Source organism: Notamacropus eugenii, chromosome 7 (genome assembly GCF_028372415.1).
Source record: "Notamacropus eugenii isolate mMacEug1 chromosome 7, mMacEug1.pri_v2, whole genome shotgun sequence".
NCBI classification, from domain to species: Eukaryota; Metazoa; Chordata; class Mammalia; order Diprotodontia; family Macropodidae; genus Notamacropus; species Notamacropus eugenii.
In genome coordinates, this window is record NC_092878.1 from 165,349,954 (window position 1) to 165,369,696 (window position 19,743).

Genomic DNA, 19,743 nt, shown 5'->3' on the forward strand with positions numbered 1-19,743 from the left:
CCCCCGCCAAAAGCCCTGAGGCTGGGAAGCAGCATTTGAATCTCAGACCCCAAGCCCTGGCTGGGAGGATCTGGAGGTGAAGTGGGTGTGAAGAGAATATTCAGAAGTCAAATCACTGGCTGGGAAAATGCCCAGAAAAGGGAAAAGAAATAAGACTATAGAAGGTTAATTTCTTGGTGAACAGGCATTGCATCCCTTCCTTTCTGATGAGGAAGAACAATGCTTACCATCAGAAAAAGACACAGAAGTCAAGGCTTCTGTATCCCAGCCCACACAATGGGCTCAGGCCATGGAAGAGCTCAAAAAGGACTTTGAAAATCAAGTTAGAGAGGTGGAGGAAAAGCTGGGAAGAGAAATGAGAGACATGCAGTCAAAGCATGAACAGCAGGTCAGCACCCTGCTAAAGGAGACCCAAAAAAATGCTGAAGAAAATAACACCTTGAAAAATATGCTAACTCAATTGGCAAAAGAGGTTCAAAAAGCCAATGAGGAGAAGAATGCTTTCAAAAGCAGAATTAGCCAAATGGAAAAGGAGGTTCAAAAGCTCACTGAAGAAAATAGTTCTTTCAAAATTAGAATGAAACAGATGGAGGCCATTGACTTTATGAGAAACCAAGAAATCACAAAACAAAACCAAAAGAATGAAAAAATAGAAGATAATGTGAAATATCTCATTGGAAAAACCACTGACCTGGAAAATAGATCCAGGAGAGACAATTTAAAAATTATGGGACTACCTGAAAGCCATGATCAAAAAAAGAGCCTAGACATCATCTTTCATGAAATTATCAAGGAAAACTGCCCTGAGATTCTAGAACCAGAGGGCAAAATAAGTATTCAAGGAATCCACCAATCACCTCCTGAAAGAGATCCAAAAAGAGAAACTCCTAGGAACACCGTGGCCAAATTCCAGAGTTCCCTGGTCAAGGAGAAAATATTGCAAGCAGCTAAAAAGAAACAATTCAAGTATTGTGAAAATACAATCAGGATAACACAAGATCTAGCAGCTTCCACGTTAAGGGATCGAAGGGCGTGGAATAGGATATTCCAGAAGTCAAAGGAACTAGGACTAAAACCAAGAATCACCTACCCAGCAAAACTGAGTATAATACTTCAGGGGAAAAATTGGTCTTTCAATGAAATAGAGGATTTTCAAGCATTCTTGATGAAAACACCAGAGCTGAAAAGAAAATTTGACTTTCAAACACAAGAATGAAGAGAAGCATGAAAAGGTGAACAGCAAAGAGAAGTCATAAGGGACTTTACTAAAGTTGAACTGTTTACATTCCTACATGGAAAGACAATATTTGTAACTCTTGAAACATTTCAGTATCTGGGTACTGGGTGGGATTACACACACACACACACATGCACACATGCACACACATAGAGACAGAGTGCACAGAGTGAATTGAAGAGGATGGGATCATATCTTAAAAAAATGAAATCAAGCAGCGAGAGAGAAATATATTGGGAGGAGAAAGGGAGAAATGGAATGGGGCAAATTATCTCTCATAAAAGAGGCAAGCAAAAGACTTATTAGTGGAGGGATAAAGAGGGGAGGTGAGAGAAAATCATGAAGTTTACTCTCATCACTTTCGACTAAAGGAAGGAATAAAATGCCCACTCATTTTGGTATGAAAACTTATCTTACAATACAGGAAAGTGGGGGATAAGGGGATAAGCAGGGTGGGGGGGATGATGGAAGGGAGGGCATGGGGGGGACAGAGCAATTTGAGGTCGACACTCATGGGGAGGGACAGGATCAAAAGAGAGAATAGAAGTAATGGGGGACAGGATAGGATGGAGGGAAATATAGTTAGTCTTGTACAACACGACTATTATGGAAGTCATTTGCAAAACTACACAGATTTGGCCTATATTGAATTGCCTGCCTTCCAAAGGGAAGGGGTGGGGAGGGAGGGAGGTAAAGAAGTTGGAACTCAAAGTGTTAGGAACAACTGTCGAGTAATGTTCTTGCCACTAGGAGATAAGAAATACAGGTAAAGGGGTATAGAAAGTTATCTGGCCCTACAAGACAAAAGAGAAGATGGAGACAAGGGCAGAGAGGGATGATAGAAGAGAGAGCAGATTGGTGATAAGGGCAATTAGAATGCTTGGTGTTTTGAGGGGGAGAGGGGACAAAAGGGGAGAAAATTTGGAACCCAAAATTTTGTTAAAATGAATGTTAAAAGTTAAATTAAAAAAAAATTTTTTTAAATTAAAAAAAAAAAAAGGTACCATCTAACTGGTGCTGCCACTGACCTATCATCTCCAGGGCATGTCCTTGAGTGGCCATAGATCTCCCTTGTCCATCCTTCCACCTGCCCTGCCTTGGAAGAAAACTCACCAGGGAGGGACATGATCTATGGGACCAGACCAAGCCAGCTGTGCCCTTCACCTCATAGAGCAGAGGTGGCAACATTCAACAACTTCTTTGCTAAAATGCACCGATATCTGCCATTTTTAGGTGAAAGTGCATTCATAAGTCTCAGGCAAAGGCAGTAATATGTATTTATGTTTTTCACCATCATGCTTCCATTCAAAATCTGTTGGATTGGCTGTGCCTTTTGTACAGCAGGCCTGAAAAATCAGGCCTGGCTTCTGGGCCCCTGAAGTTTTCCTGAACTAAAGTCAATATGATTGGCAACATAGTGTGGTAGCAAGAGAGTGCCAGCCTCAGAGACAGGAAGCCTTGGGTTCAAGTCCCACCATTGACACATACTGGCTGTGGGATCTCCCCTCGTAGCAGTACTCTACATGTAAAGCTGTTTGCAAACCCAAGAGCTAAAAAAATGTTAGCAATTACTATTTTTCAATTTTTCAACTCAGAATAGTTGTCAGCTGGTAAGGATAAGCCTTTTCATGGTGAAAACTATCTAAATTTTGAAAAGAAAAGATCAGGGGGAAGGTGATGGGTTGCCTGTCATCCTTCATAGGGACAATCTTCATATCAAGTTCTGCACATTTTTCTTGTTTAGCACAAGAGCAGATGAACACCATCCGCTCTTTTCATTGAATACCTCCCTTTGTGATTTATGGACATTCCATTGCCTTCGTGACATCGGGGGCCAGGCGTCCTCATCTCACCATTCCCCTAGCATGCCCAGGGAGGTTTGTTTAGGGCAGTTTCTATAACATCGGTGACTGTTGGACAACACCATCTTCTAACTCAGTCTTGTGTTAGCAACAGCTCTGCCAAACAGACCTAGCTCAGCTGCTTCAGCACCCCCGCCCCCGGCCAGTCCTGCCTTAGGATGAATGTCCCAGGGTCTGGGACATTATTTTTTATCACTTATTTTAACAAATATTTAATAGTGTTTATTTGTTTTAACTTTGTGTTTTATTTTGATGTTTTATTGTATTTCTGTTGATTTATTTGGTTACGCATGCCTCAGTGACATTCTGCCCAGGAGTGTCATGGTTTAAGAGGCAGAGGCTGAGAACTCTACTCTAAAGTGTGCCCTCAGGGACCTCATGGGGTGTGATCCATCTGACATCTTGGGGAGTGTGCCAGGTAGAGGCTTCAGGCAACAGAAGTAGAATCTAGGCTGATTAGAGTGTTAAAAACCAGCCTATGTTATCCTTGTCAGGGAGCCTCAAAAAACAAATGTGCTTGACATTAGAAAGTCTGAAGGGGAATGGCCTTTCAGGGGCTCCCCAGGTTGAAGTGACCTTTGGAGCAGCTGTTGGAGGAATCGTGGTGATGCTGCAGAGACACAAGGCAGAGCTCTGTCTGTACTTTGTCTGCTCAGACCAAGGTGACCTTGGAAAGGGCACTGGCCAAGGCAAGAGGGTGCAGGGAAGAAAGCTAGCTTGGGAGTTAGGGAACCTGGGTCCAAGCTCTACCTGTGCCATTCATTCCCTGTGGCCTCAGGCAAGGCAAGCAACTCTCTGGGCTTCTGGTTCCTCCCCTGTACACTGAGGGAGCTGGACCGGACAGAGGTATCCAGTCACCTGCTCCTGGGGCTACAAAACCCCAGAATGTTGCCAAACCACACTGAAATGCAATTGACAATTTTGTAACAAAATAAGTAAAAATACAGTAGAACAAAGATAACATTAATATGTGGTTTTCTAAGTCCATATGCACCCACAATGTGTACCCCATATGTACCCATAATGTACCTGTTATGCACCACAACAGGTACAAATCATTGATACCATTGAGATGGCCCCCCAATGTTTTCCACTTGAAATCTATTATTCTATGACTCTGTCTGTGGTCTCCAAAGTTGCTTGTGGCTCTAGTAATCCATGAATTAAAACCCTGATGAATATGGACAAATGCCATGTAGAAAGGACTTCACCACACCTGTACCAGGCAGTTTAACATGATCAGTTGTGAAACATGAAAGAAATGCATGTAGACGTGGGACGACCACTGCTGAAATCTTCTGGGAGTGGTTCCCTGTCAGGGGTATCTGGGTCCCAGCACGGGGCTATTCTGGACCCTCATCCTTCTGGTGGGACATCATCCAGCGCCATCTGTCATTTCCCTTCATTCATTTCTTTACCTTTTGAAGGATGAAATTAGGAAGACAAACCAAAAATTCAGTGAGTGCTCTGCTTTTGACACACTGGGAACTCCAGCCAAAATTCTTATAGCTCACTCCTCACCATGTACTCAGTGGTCTCTGGTAGAACTGCTGCTGTAGCTCCCAGTAGACATGTTGTCCACTTCCTTACTCTTCATTTTCACTGGTCATTGACCCCTTGCCTGGAATGCTCTGCCTCCTCTCCTGCCCCAGCTAAAATCTGACCCCGTCAAGAAGCCTTCCCAATCCCCCAGCTGCCATAGCGCCTTCCCTCTGTGGATCATTTCCAATTTATCCTTTCCAAAAGTTGCTTGTTTGTGATTGTTTGCATACCATCTCCTCCATTAGACTGAGCTCTTTAAGCAGGGACTATCTTTGCCTTTCTTTTTATCCCTAGCACTCAGCACAGTACTGGCACACAGTAGGTGCTTGATAAATACTTGTTGACTGACATTCCACATAATCAAATACCTCTACTGTTCATTTCCTGCCTTGTGGTGTATTTCCTGAGCTCTTTCTCCGAGTACTGTCCCTACAGAGATGGTCAGGCTCATACTCCGATGACCTCACTTCTGATGTCCACTTCTCCACCATGCCTCTTCCCTCTGGTTCTGGGATTTCCTGGCATCCTAATCTTCGAGGCCACTGTCCTCCGCTGCCCTTTGACACTCTTTTACCAACCCTGCTTCTTTGGAGTCTTCTTTTTACGTATTCAGTTTCTTTTCAGGTATATCCTCAGAGCCACATTGGCCTCAGTTCACCAAGTTTGAGTTTTCCTCCTATATGTAAGCATCTCTTATTTGTCTGTCAAGCTCTTTGTCTGTGTGGAGACATCTGTGGGCCAGGCTTTTATTACTGGCTCATTTCTTGGACTGAGCATAAAAAAAACTAGGATTCATTCAATTATAGGAGGGTGCCGGTCATTTTTGTGACTCATGTTTACATTTCTGATTTTGTTGGGGGGGAGGGGAAGACGGTGCAATTCTTTGTCCTTCAGAGGACTGTTTTACTTGGAAAACTACAGTTCCTTTTTTTAAAAAAATCTTATAAATTCAGGTTGAGAGAACTGAGAACTCTCCTCTATCTGCTGTAGATGAGTGGAAATCACAGCTGCCAGTGAATCGCCACAAACCCTTAAATCAAAATTAGTGTTACTCTTTTGAAATTCTAATTCATGCCTCATTGGGGATATAGAAATGAATTGTGCACAGTGAGCTATAAATTCATCTGACTGATTTTTAAAATGTATTTTTGATATCTTTTTTTTAACAACACCTGGATTTCCCCCCATGATCCTCCCCATTTAGGGAGCCATCCCTTACAACAAAGCATTTTTTACAAAGAAAGAAGAGGAAAGAAATGCAGTAAAACCTCTCAGTACATTAAAAACTCTGACATTCTATTCAGTGTTCCACACCTGGGCTCCATGACCCAGTCAAAAGAGCAGAGGGAAGAAGGGGTCTTCTTAAGAGACTGATTTTTTTAACAGACATAGAAGAATGTCTGTATCCAAACGAATGTGGACCTTCCATGTGGAGGATCTTGTTCTAACAGCGTTAACATTGTTCAGATATTTTTGGACTGTCTTCTTTGACACTGCCTTCAGGGCCAGTTTCAAACCACACAAGAATAACAGTCTTGGTACTTTATAATTACAATTTATATTTTCATGAAAGTTTTTATTGCCTCAAGGTGACCACTCCCTATATTTGGCAGACTTGCCTCTGAATGATTTTTCTTTGTTTGTTTGTCTTTCCCCCTCCCTCCCCCAAAAAACCCAAGAAAACAAACCCAACTCCCAAGGATGACGATTTTCTACCATTGAGGACGTTCAGAGGAAGAATTAGGGAGAAGAGATAGCTAGCTGTCTCCAAATTTTAAGGGATGACGTGAGGAAGAGAGAGTATATTTGTTCTGTTTTGTTGCAGAGCACAAAGTGAAGACCAAGTGGCTGGAAATTTTAAAGATTCAGAAGGTCAATCTGGAATTCTTTATTAAAAGAATTTGTAGTAATTAGTCCTGGCTAAATAAATAAATAGAAGGGCCAATGTGGGGAAATAGGCTCACCAAGAGCTCAGTAGTGGGGTAGAAGTAGGTCATCAGATGAAAATGCCAGGAGATAGAAACACAGCAGATGGTAAGGTCTGGAGGAACTTTGGAGACGTGTGTGCGTGTTCATCCTTCATTGCTGAAGAAGACCATGCCACCAGAGAAATAATGACATGACTTGCACTTGACTTTGGTTTTTTTTTTTGAGTGGGCAGCTAGCTGGTGCAATGGATAGAGCACCAGTGCAGGAGTCAGGAGGATTTAGGAGACAGGAGAAGGACAGATGGTTAGGTCTGTTGACTGCCATCTCATTCGAGCTCTGAGAACAGTCAAACTGCAGGGGTAAAAGGGGAAGAAAAGAGGGGAGACTGCCACCACCTTGCCCCAGCCCCATGATAAATGGGTAACTATTCAGAATGGATTCTGGACAACAATATGGGTAAGGTTCCTGTTGTCCAGCCAATCACTTATGTATAAGAAAGGGTCATGGAAGACATCACCAAAGGTATTTATTTGTGACTGGAAAAGAAGCTGGATTGGCTAAGTGTCAGAATGGAGGGATAACAATTAGACCTACACTGGGTCTCAGAAAGTAACCAAAAGGATGATGTTTGGCCTCTGGGGCTTTGTGGAAATCCCTAGACAGGAATCACAGAGGGAAATAGGGAAATAAAAAAATTGGGAGAATGGTGTGCCCCCATGGAAAGAATGCCCGTACCAGGGGGTCTCTGATCTACCAAAGCATCAAAGAAAGCACTTTTTCCCCAAAGAACTCATTCTGAACAGTGCCAGAAGTGAAATACGCAGTCAGGAGATGTCAGTCAATTCTTAATCCTGAATAATTAAGGAGTATTTCATTTCTATCCTGTTACTCATCTTACCTCTCCTCTGTCCCATCTTTGGAGTCAAAAGATGCCCCGCCATTTTCTGAGAAAGCCAACTTACTAACTGTTAGGCTGCAAAGAAAACTTCCTCATTAATATCTCCAGAATTTATTTTGGTCTCAATGAATATTTTCATTCAGTTTCTCTGGGACACCATCCACCATATATGCATGAACCTAGGATCTCATCAAGGCACAAGTTCCCTCCATGACCAGCAGTCATACAAGATCACTGAGTGAATGTTAGAGTTAGAAAAAACAATGAAGATGGGTTTTGTTTTAACACAAAGCTTGGGGTCATTAAAAATCCCACACGATTTTCCAGTCGTGAGCCACTCTGCTGTCTCCCTCCAATGCCGGGTCCAAGTGTAGGGTCTGAGTCACTTTCTGCATCTGTCCAAGATAGTGATCGAGCTACGATCCACTGTGATTTCAGTGACTCCCTCCTACAAAAAGCCTCTAATTAGTTACTGAAATGTGACCTTCATGGAAACCAACACGAACTGAAGAAGGAAAAATCCCTCCAAATTTATGATGCGATGTGGGGAAATGTCTCATCCCCAGCGTTGTTACATATACTCCTTTGCTTGAGTGGTTCCAGACTTTTCTGACAGCTGCTCTAAGAATGAAAATACGTTGCTGAACTTTAGATATATGCCCATCCTCTGGAAGGCCATGTCAGCAAAAACTCTAAAATCAAATCCATCCAGTCAATTATTACTTAAGAACTGGTAATAACTGTTGATGCAAGAGTCACGAATCTGGCCTCTGTGCCTGACAGCTGATGTACCAGGGAGCTTTGTGGCCCACACTGGGCACGGGATTCCCTTTTAGCCTCAGTCCTGAGGTCCTTCCATTCGGGGTGCTATCCAAACTGGTCACTATCAGCAGCTTCTCAGGTCCCAGAAGCACCCAAACGGATCAGCTGTGTTTGTTTTGAAGAAGACTTTGGGCCTCTCTCACAGAACTCTCTATCGACAAGGCTCTTTTCCCTCATGTCTGGAGATCGACTTGACCAGGATGTTCATTGTGATATCTTACTCTCCTGAGGCCCAGGGGTGTTTGCATTTTTCTCTTCTTGCTCCCAGACCCTACCACAACGCGCTGATCATATAGTGAGGACTTAACAAATACTTGTTTGATTGAGCTGATTTGCCAGATAGGTGATTCTCTCTGAACAGAAGTGATGAAGACCATAGAGTACGTAGAAATAGAGGCGACCTCGGTTTCACCCTTAATTAGCCACACCAGTGGAAAAAACTTTTTTTTGTTTCAGAATTTTGAAAAATAAACTTACAAAGAGTGTGACCCCAGGCAAATACAATTCACCTCTTTGACCTTCAGTTTGCTCATCTGTACTACGGGGATAATAATATTTTTACTCCCTACCTCCTCACAGCATTACAATGAAAAAAAGTATTTTATAGATCTTCCGGCTTAAAGAAGAAATTAGTTATCAAGATAAGAAAGAGAAAATATCTCCCTTTCTTCACAGAAACCTGGGGAAATGCATAGGGTTACAGCCATCTCTAGTAATCCACCCTGCATTTGCAGATAACAAAATTAATTCATTTTTCACAAGAGTTATAAAATTGGCTCCCAGTGAGCCTTCCTCTGAAGGAGTTTTGTGTTTTCTTTGCCTGGTCCTAATGAAGAGAGAGCATATCAATGCCTTCATACTTCCAAAAGAGTAGTGGTTTGGGCTTGGGGCTGGATGCTCCTTACACCAACACAGATCACAACCTCCAACAGCTTGGTAGACAGTCCTGGGAAGTGGCTTTGTTTTCTAGTCCAGGCTTAACTTAGAGAAGTCCAAGGATTCAAACTGAAGATTGTCACGTGATGAAACACTCATGAAAGGTAAAATTCAATACAAATTAATTGATTTGCAATAAATTTTAAAGGAGTACAGGTACTAATTAAAATGAACACTTCCTTTGTGCTCCCCATTCACAAAGGCAGCAGCACTGAAGAATTCTGACAAATCTAGAAAAGTCCTTAAATTAACCATGAAGAGATCATAGGTGACTTTGGAGAGAGCAGATTCAGTTGGATGATTGAGGTTGTAAACCAGATTGCAAAGGTCTGAGGAGCTATCAGTTATTCAGGTTTGGCTGTGAAAGAGAAAAAGATGTAGCATGAGACCTCAAGGGGATGGTGGGATCTATCAGAGGTTTTTTTATGGATGGAGAGATTGGCATTTTTGAAAGCAGTGGGGAGGAAACGGGCCACTAGGTACTACAGTGGATAGAGTATTGAGCCAGAAGTCTGGAAGACTCATGTTCCTTAGTTCAAATATGACCTTAGATATAGCTGTGTGACCCTGGGCAAGTCACTTAGTACAATTTGCCTCAGTTTCCCCAATAAGCATATTTTCAGGAAAATATTCCAAGGTGAAGTGTAGGTGTGACTTTTGACGCCTGAACCAGGCATCATCATCATTTCCATAGTACTTGAGGATTTTCAAAGCACTTTCCAAATATTAGCTCATTTTTCTTCACAAAAACTCGGGGAGGAAGGTGCCAATGTTATCCCCATTTTACAGATGAGGAAACTGAGCCTAAGTGGTTAAGAGACTTGCCTGGGATTCTAGCTCTGTATTGCCACATCTCTTATTTGACTCCTCTCTAAGCACTCTTTTGATTCTGTTTGGACATCCCATCTTTGCTGAATGAATACGACACAGGACAGCATAAAAGAGACCCAGCTGCAAGGGGTTTGGGGTTTTCTCTTGTGCTGAATCCAGGTGATACTTCTCTCAGTCATCCTACAATCAGATCCTCCTTTTCGTGGTGCTCAGTCGTTCAAATCCTTAGAATTTTCAGGCATGCTTGTCCAGCACAGGGCCTGGATTATCTCTGCACCTGGTTAGTTCATATTTCTACGTAGACCATCTATCAGTCCTTACTGCTGACAGTGTCTTAGAATTCAAGTGCACCAGGAGATCCAAGAAAGAACTGGCACTTTCAAAACCAAGATGTAGAAGACTCTCCTGTTTTAGTAATTCATTTTATAGTAGAAAGAACCATATACTTGCAGTATGGAGATCTGGACTCAAAGCCTAGCTCTAGCTTTAAGACCATGGATAAGTCATTTAACTCCTCTGAGCCTCAGTTTCTTGATTTGTCAAATGGAGATAAAACCACTACTAAATTCACAGGGTTGTTGTAAGACACATGTTTTGTAGGCACAAAAGTAATATGGAAATGGATATTATTATTAGTATACTGTAAAATCTTATGGGAAATTAAGTAGATTGTTAGTAGATGTTAATAGATTAAATAGAATGTTAAATAGATGTCACTGTAAGATATTGGTCCTTTCTTTGCTAGCCTCTTAGAGACAACTAGGTGGCACAGTGGATAGAGCACTAAACCTGGAGTTAGGAAGACCCGAATTCAAATCCAGCCTCAGATACTAACTAGTTGTGTGAGCCTGGGCAGGTCGCTCAACCTCTGCCTCAGTTTCCTTAACTGTAAAATTTGGATCACAAGTACACCTATTTTCCAGAGTTGTTGTGATGATCAGATGACATAATTGTAAAATGGCTTAGCCCAGTATCTGGCACATAGTAGGCACTTTATAAATGCTTATCCCTTTCCTCTTACTGCTTTGATGCCTTATTTTTACTTAAACCTCATTAGAGTTCACTCATACAAGCATTTGTTAAAGGTCTAAGATGAGCCCTACCCAGAGCAAGGCATTAAGTATACAAATATGAAATACATGACCCCTCCCCACAAGGAGCAGATGGCTCTGTCTTCCCAGAGGTGACCAGCACAGTCACCGTGTGTGTGTGTATGTGTGTGTGTGTGTTCACCCTTCATTGCTGAAGAAGACCATGCCATCAGAGAAATGATGACATGACTTGCACATGACTTTGTTTTGAGTGAGGGAGGGCTGTGCAGGTCACCAGCCTCACTTCTCCTCCAGAGCCATCTGAATCCAGTGACCAGATATTCATCAGGATGACTGGAGATGACCCAGGATGAGGCAATTGGGGTTAAGTGACTTGGCCAAGGTCACACAGCTAGTGAGTGTCAAGTGTCTGAGGTGAGATTTGAACTCAGGTCCTCCTGACTCCTGCACTGGTGCTCTATCCACTACACCATGATATGTCATGGATCTATAGGTACCGCCATTGTACTCGGAGGTTATGGATCCCACTGTAACCAATGTGGTTAGCAGAATAAAAAGAACTAAAGAGAGAAGAAGGGTGTGAAAGTCAGAGAAGGAGAGAAAAGGAGACTGTTTTCCTGAAATAACTGAGGAGGAATTGGAAAGGCAATGGACGAAGAGTCTGCTTCACTCTGAAGAGACATGGGAAAGGACTATGATGTGAAAACAAGAGGCGTCCATAAAACGCGTCTTTTTTCATTGAAGGAAAGGAGATGGAAAGATGCAATGAGTCACAGCTTTTCTGTGTTTATGTGAGAAAAGGAGATTGCCTGAGATAGAATTAAGTGTTGTAAACCACAAAGTCAGAAGAAAAGTAAGGCAAACGGCACATGTGTAGGGGGAGAGTGGAGGGGGGAGACGCTGGAGCAGACAGTCCTCTTTTCGGGCCACTCGCTGACATGATCAGCTAGTTTCAGAGTGGTTCCTATCTAGAATAGTGTCTAGAAGATGGAAGGAGAAAATAACCATGTACATAACATGTTTAAACATTCACAATTCAAATGTTTATAAATCAAGGATAATCTATACCCTGAGACACTCACTATGTACGTTTCTGTAATCTTTCAAAGCCAGTGTTTATGTGCTGTGTCCTAGTCCCAAATAGGGTGAAGTTTACTGCTTTGTGAAAAATAGCCTCGGCTTCACGTGATGCTATGGACCCCAACGTTGCCTGCCAGTTTGGAATTTTTAACCTCTTAGAGCTCCCTCCTACATCTAAATGTTTACTCATTACTTACAGATCTCATCACAGACACTGTAAGAGACCATGGCTTCATGAGGAAAGGGAAGGAATTTTTCCTGGGAATGATTTGAATGTGACTAATATTTTTCACTTAAATTTGGGGGGCACCACAAGAAGTCAGGAGCATGGGTTCTAGGTTCAATTTGGTAACTAAGATTGACCTTGGCCAAAGCGCTTTGCTTTCTGGATCTGTAGAATGGGATGGGGATTAATAATGGGGATTAATAATGATTCGATTCCCTCCCAGTTTAAAATCCCTTAATCTCTGACACTGGAAGTCACTTCTGAAAATGCCAAATATTTTTACCTCCTTGAGCCCCTTTCGCCACAGTGATCTCCCCAAAGAATGGGTCTGATTGTGTCACTCCCATCCTCAAGAAGCTTTAGTGGCTCCCTATGTCCTGAAGGATAAAATAAAAACTCTTCTATTTGGAATTTAAAGTCCTTCAGAGATGGGCTCCCACCTATTCCTCCAAAATGACTAGCCAGTTGTGTCCAACTCTACACGACCCCTTGGACATCCTCTGTGGAGTTTTCTTGACAAAGATACTGCCATTTCCTTCTCCAGTGTGCCCTCATTTTACAGATGAGGAACTAAAGCAAATAGGAGCCAAGTGACTTGCCCAGGATCACACAACTAGTAAGTGTCTGGGGTCAAATCTGAACTCAGGTCTTCTTGACTTCAGGCTCAGTGCTTTATACACTGTAGTGCCACCTAGATGCCCCCTGACTAGCCATTATTCTCCTTCATACACTATAAATTCCTACCAAATTGTCCCTCTTACTATTCATGATACAGTTGAAAGAGCACAGGCTCTAAAGTCAGAAGACTAGGGTTCAATTCTCACCTCTAACATTTACTACCTGTATAACTTTGAGCAAGTTACTTAATCATGCTGAGCCTTTTTCTGTATCCCTGAAAGGAGACTGATGGACTAGCTGGGCTCTGAGGTTCATTCGGATGCTAAATCTATGATTCTTTGATATTTCATCTCCTATCTCCACACCTTTGCCCAGGCTGTGTCCCATGCCTGGTAAGGTCTTCCTCCATACTTCTGCCTGGCACATTTGTTGATTTTTGGAATCTGTAGTTCTGAACATAAGGTGATAAGGCTTCTAGGAGGCAAGTTCCCAGTCAAACTGACAAATTGACAAAGGTAAGAGTCAGAAGGCCTTTTCTGAATCTTTTATTCTGTCATTTAAAATATATCATCCCACTTGAGTTCATGCCATCTGGAAATTTTATAAGCATACCTACTATCCCTTCCTCTGAATCATTGATCAAAATGTAATCTAGCCATGGGCCAAGTACAGAATCCAGGGCACTCCTGGAGCCCTCCCTCCTATTCAGCCAGAGGTGTCCAGAAACTCTAAGAGCCTCCCCTTCCCCATGTCATTTGCACAGGCTACTTTGGGCCATTCTTATCTCTCATCTAGTCATTCTTATCTTGGACCTGTTTCTGCCTTCTGACTATTTTCCTTCTGGATCCTCCTCTAATTTCTGGTGCTGCCCATGGATACCTGTCGAGGACTATTAGATAAGGAAAAAGTGTCTCATCCCAACCCAGCCCCTGAGATATCTTTGGTTATACTTTGTGTGATTTCATGATCAAAACTCAGCCACCATAAAACAGCAGCCGTGTGGCCATAGGACAGAAGGGTTTTAGAGCAGCCCTCGGAGCTGAATTTCACCATTCTATTTTGGAACTGTTTGACTTGTGGTCTTTGAAATTGTTCAAGACCACACGGTGCTTTCCAGTGGCATGGGGGAACCTTTTATGTTGCAAAGTACACATCTCTTCTGACATTATTTTAGAACCAGAATAAAAGCAAATCTTTCTTCTCTCTCCTTTCCAAGAATATTGAGACTCTGAAAGCCAAACTTTGAAAGTTTCTGCCAGCTACCTCCCAAGTTCACATTTTCAACTTGTCAGAATTGGTTCATACAGTTTCAAGGCAGAAGGGGCCCATAAGGGAACCAAGTCCTAAAGAGAACACCAAGATCTCAGCGCTGGTAGGACCTCACAGGTCAGCTTGACCAGGACACCCAACAAATGGTCATCTGGGCTTTGGTAAAGAGATATGCAGTGGGGAAGAAGGCACTATCTTTCCAGGCAGTGCCTTCTAACTTTGAATGACTGGAACTGTTGGAAGTTCTTCCTTATATAACATTAAAATCACCCTTGTGATTGGGTGACATCCACCCAATTAATTGTCCTTCTTCTACCCTCTGGCCAAGAAGGTCAAGTCCCTCTTTCCCCCTGTAATCCTTGAGGTACCTGAAGACAGATCAGGGTCCCTTCTCCAGACTGTCCACATCACTAGTTTCTTTACCCTATCAATCCTCAAGTGTCACCATCCTGCAGCCCCTCCTATCTTTATCTTACCTCCTGTTTTGACCATTTTCCAGCATGCCCATGTCCATCCTAAGAATGGGGCACCCAGGACTGAACCTACCACTCCCTTCATGGCCTGTCTGGGATATAGTGCCCGTCCTTCTCATGGTCTGGACTCTACACCTCCCTAAATACATACAATCATAGTAGCCTTTTTGATGATCACATTACCCCATGGATTATGAAGGTGAATTGAGTTCAAATCTGGCCCCAGACAGACACTTACTAGCTGTGTGATCCTGGGACAAACCACTTCACTTAGAGCCAAGATGGTGCCTTATTAGGAGACAGTACAAAGGAAGTGCCAGGCTGTCCTGGGAGAATCTTCCTCACCTGTGAGTTCCATAGAAAGACATGTAGATAGGTAGGTAGGTAGGTAGGTAGATAGATAGATAGATAGATAGATAGATAGATAGATAGATAGATAGATAGATAGATAAATAGATAGATATAGATATAGATGCCCTGTCCCCTTCTCTCTCTCTCTGTCTCTCTGTCTCCCTCTCTCCCTCTCTCTCTCTCCTTCTGTCTCTCCCTCTCTCTCTCTCTCTCCCTCTCTCTCTCTCCTTCTGTCTTTCTCTCTCTCTCTCTCTCTCTCTCTCTCTCTCTCTCTCTCTCTCTCTCTCTCTCTCTCTCTCTCTCTCCTTGTTACCCTGTGAATCCAAAATACTCTGTAGATTTTCAACTTTCTCCTTCTCTTATTCTGCTTCCATTCAAACGCATGTAATTTTTTAAAAGGGGAAGGGGATTCTCAAGGATGCAGGTGTATAAAAGCTTGGTATAATGGGGGTGCACCAGAACAGGGGCCAAGTCCAACAGAATCACATCACTGTCTGGCTAAACAATGGCCTTCAGAAGGCCAACTGGGTGGCCATCCCTGGTGGCACAGTGCCGCCTAGAGGATCTTTGCTGTAAGTGCCGTCTTCCCGGCTTGACTGCACATCTGAGTTCTCAGTGCCTCTCCTCAGTTAATACCAATCTTTCTCTGGGCTCATCAGCCTTTCCAGAAACATCAAAGTACCTGTTCCATGTAGAGCCTGTTGCTAGGCACTGGCGGAAGATAAACATATCTCCTCCCCCACTATTGTCCTGTAGGGGAATAAGACACAAACCCAGATCATGTAAGTGGGGAGTGGGGAGACAGGGGCCATGGGGCAAACAGAGTGCCCTGTGGGGACCAAAAGGAAGGTCATTACTGACCAGGGGCAACAGAGAAAGCTTCCTCTGGACACTGGATTTTGACTTTGGCCTTTTTTTGGGGGGGGGGGTCTGGATTTGAGATTTTAGGGATATAGGAAATAGCTTTCATGCCTTTTCTAAACCTTACAGTCAGTCCGTTACCTGAGATAAGTAAGTCTACCTTCATTCACTTTATCTAAGTCACTAATAACCAGGCTAAACAGCCTGGGCCAAGCCCAGATCCCTGGGCATTCCAGTGGAGACTCCCCGCCCCACTGACGTTGAACTTAAGAGATAAGTGACTTGTCTAGGGTGATACAGGAAGACCTGAACCCAAGTCTTCCTGTATCCGTGGCTGTCTCTACCTACCACATCCTGTTCAATCAGTCGATCCACAAGGTTTTCTTAAGTGTAACAGGTTTCAGGTCCTGTGCTAAGTGCTAGGGATGCAACAAACAAAAAACAATAGTAATAAACAGTTGTATAATATTTTAAGGTTCACCAAGAGCTTTGCATGTATCACCTCCCTGGTCCTCACCACAACCCTGTGAGTTAGGTGCTAGGATTCCCATTTTACAGATGAGGAAACTGAGGCAGAGAATGGTTAAGTGACTTGCTCACAGTCACACACCTGGTAAGTGTCTGATGCAGAATTTAAACTCAGGGCTTGTCTATCTCATTGAAATACAAGCTCCGGAAGGCAGGGCCTACTTAGAACTTAGCACAGAGCTTGTCACATAATGAGCTCTTAATAAATGCTATTTGGTTGATCAATTGTCTGAAAAACGATCTGAGGGTTTTAGTGAACCACACTCAGCATGAGTCAAGTACATGGCATGGTAGCCTTGAAAGAGGGAGGCTCATGTCATATAGAAGAGGATAGACCTGTTCTGCTTGCTCCCCCCACCCATCCCCCAGGGCAGAGGGAAAAGCAGTGGGTGGGACAGACTTCCTTCAAACAGCTTCCAGAGTGGAAGAGCTTTCTTCTGAAATTTGTGAACTTTGTAAATCCTTCCCTGATAATTGCAGAATTCCATTTAAACAAGTATTGGAAACTTACTTGTCCCCCCAACTCAAATAATTGGAGGTAGGATGGGAGAGAGCTCCAGGTGGGGGGAACAGGCTTGTAAGGGTCAGAGGCAGAGATGGAGCAGGGTTTCCCTGCAGGGTCTCTTCAGGCCACATAAATCTAACCTGTGTCACCTTAGACAGGCCTCTTCACTTATCTGGGCCTCAGTTTCCCTTTCTGTAAAATGACCTAGGCTCTGGCCTAGACTTCTGGGGCCCCTTGCAGCTCTCTCTCTCTATGATGCTCTTAGTGAGCTCTGGAATTATTTCATCCCAGGGCTCCAGCCAAGAACAGCTGGTTAGGGATTTTAGGCTCAGGGGCCCCATTCTGTCACTTTCCCAATTAGGAGAAGCCTGCCCCAAACCCCTGGTGTGACCAAGTTCCAAAGGGCAAAGGATAAAAAAAAAAAAAAAAAAAAAAGCATCTGGGGACCTGGAAAACATTCAGAAAACCAACTAGGGAATGTGTGAGCTTAAGTCCCTGCTAAAAGCACAGATACAGAATCTCCCCAGGGAAAAATCCGGGCATGGGGAATGTGTGGTTAAAAAATGACAAAGCCGCCTTCAGAAGAAAGTGAGAGCTGGCTGTTTATAGATCGCACAAACTCCTGCCTTCTCCACACGGCTGGAAAGCTTCTCCGGAGGATGGGCCGAAAGATGAGACTAGGCAGGACCCCTGGGAAGCTGAAAACAGTAATCTAAACAGCTGAAAAGCTTTTCACATTCCTGAGCTTGGGGAGTGTCACCTCTCTTGTCTAAAGACCTTGCTAAGCTCTCTGTCCTTGAGATTTTTAAAAGGGGTGGAAACAGGCATGTGAGCATGCCTTCACACCTCCGGGACACGCTGTTTATTAGCAGTCTTAACTACTTTGTGTTCTGAAAGGGTCACAATCATAGGACTGCATCTGACCCGGTGAGGGGCAGGGGGACCTGGGGTTCTCTTGTTTAGAACTAGAAGGGTCCAGACCTCCTTCACTGAGGAGGTAATGGAGCTGCTAATATCACAGCTACATCTGTGGATCAGGGAACGTCCACTAGAGCATGACCTGGTGCTTTAGGTCAGGACACAGTGCATGCTCCAGGATGGTCAGGAGACAAGAGATTCAGACCGAATGCCATCATGTTTTTACCAGGGATCCACCTTCTGAGGAATACCATCAGCCTTGGGTTTGAGACTCCTGGGGAATCAGTTACCATCCCAAAACATCCTATTTCTTCAGTTGCCCTTCCTATGACATGACCTCCAACCCTTTCCCATCCTTGTCTCCTTTCTCTTGACATTCTCTCCTTTAACCAGGTCCTTCCAGAATTGTGGTGTCCAGTGGCCTGAATATCATCTGACTAGGGGAAGGGAACAGGTATTTCCTGGGTCCCTACTATGTGCTAGGCACTGTGCTAGGCACTTTGCAAATGTTTCATTAGATCCTCACAAGAACACTGTGAGGAAAGTGCTATTATTGTCCCATTTAACAGATGGAGGACACTGAGACAGTCAGAGGTTGAGTAACTTGCCCAGGAGCCTATAGCTAGAAAATAACTGAGGCTGGATTTGAACCTTGTTCTTCCAGATCCACTGTACCACCAGCTGCCCCTAAATTACTTAGAGGTGGGTTGACAGCAGCCTTAGAAAGCAGTGGGTGACCTCTCACTCCACAGATTTATACGAAGGCTGGACCAGCACTTTTCAAGAAGGGATTCTTACTTAGGTGTGGCTTGGACTGACTGGCTACTGATGTCCCTGTGTACTCTGCGAGGATAGGCTTCTGGGATAAGCCTGTTCATAGGCCCAACCCACAATATTGGAAATACCTGTCACTTCATTCTGTTCTGACAATGCAGGAATTCATTTTGTTTAACTATGCAGATTTGTTGTAAGGGTTTTGTTTCTCTTCTAAATTTGGGGAGGGGTAGGAGAAAGAGAAAATAAATGCTTATTAATTGAAAAATAAACTAACATGAAAAAATTCTGTCTTGTCCTACCTAGGTGCCTCTCTATCTGGTAAATCATGGGGAGTCCGGACCAGTCAGATGCAACAGGTGCAAAGCCTATATGTGCCCTTTTATGCAGTTTATTGAAGGAGGAAGGAAGTACCAGTGTGGATTTTGTAACTGTGTAAATGAAGGTAAGTGGAGACCTCACATTGTCATTTAGAAAGTTGATCCATTCTGAAACATTCCACTTCTGACTTTGGAAAACCCCCAACAAGCTTCACCTTCTTGGTTCTCTTGGTAGCGTCTTGGGCATTACATGAAGAAAATTTGGGTTTCACCAAAACATGGCCCATAGTCCACAGTGTAAGGTCAGCACCCCACAAGGAGACCCACCAAAGAACAACAGAGAATCCCCTTCATTTGTCAGATGCTGCACACATGCCTGTGGTCACTGCTCCTGGCTCGGGGACAGCCTGGGTCTTCTGCCCCTATGAAGCCCCCTAGGTGATCCCTATCTCTTTGAGATCTCACATATTGGAAGAGGGAGTAGACAGGGCATTGTCTGCAGATGCAGCCCTTTCCCCCCTGGTCACAGGTGGAAGTCTTCTACAGAGTGAGGCAGTCTGGAAGTCTCCTTTGTTATTGTTTAATTGTTTTCAGTCATGTCCAGTTCTGCATGAACCCATTTAGGATTTTCTTGGCAAAGATACCAGAGTAGTTTGTCATTTCCTTCTGCAGCTCATTTGACATTTGAGGAAACTGAGGCAAACAGGGTGA

At 43.5% G+C, this 19,743-nt stretch overlaps 1 protein-coding gene across 3 annotated transcripts in view; it reads left to right on the forward strand.

The window, feature by feature from the left end:
• SEC24D (SEC24 homolog D, COPII coat complex component) overlaps window positions 1-19,743 on the forward strand; it is a 105,433-nt gene that overhangs the window by 42,710 nt on the left and 42,980 nt on the right. For all 3 annotated transcript variants that reach the window (XM_072625372.1, XM_072625373.1, XM_072625374.1), the window contains exon 9: window positions 19,019-19,157. In XM_072625372.1, the coding sequence (XP_072481473.1) occupies window positions 19,019-19,157 (139 nt within the window). The remainder of the gene's footprint in view (window positions 1-19,018; window positions 19,158-19,743) is intronic.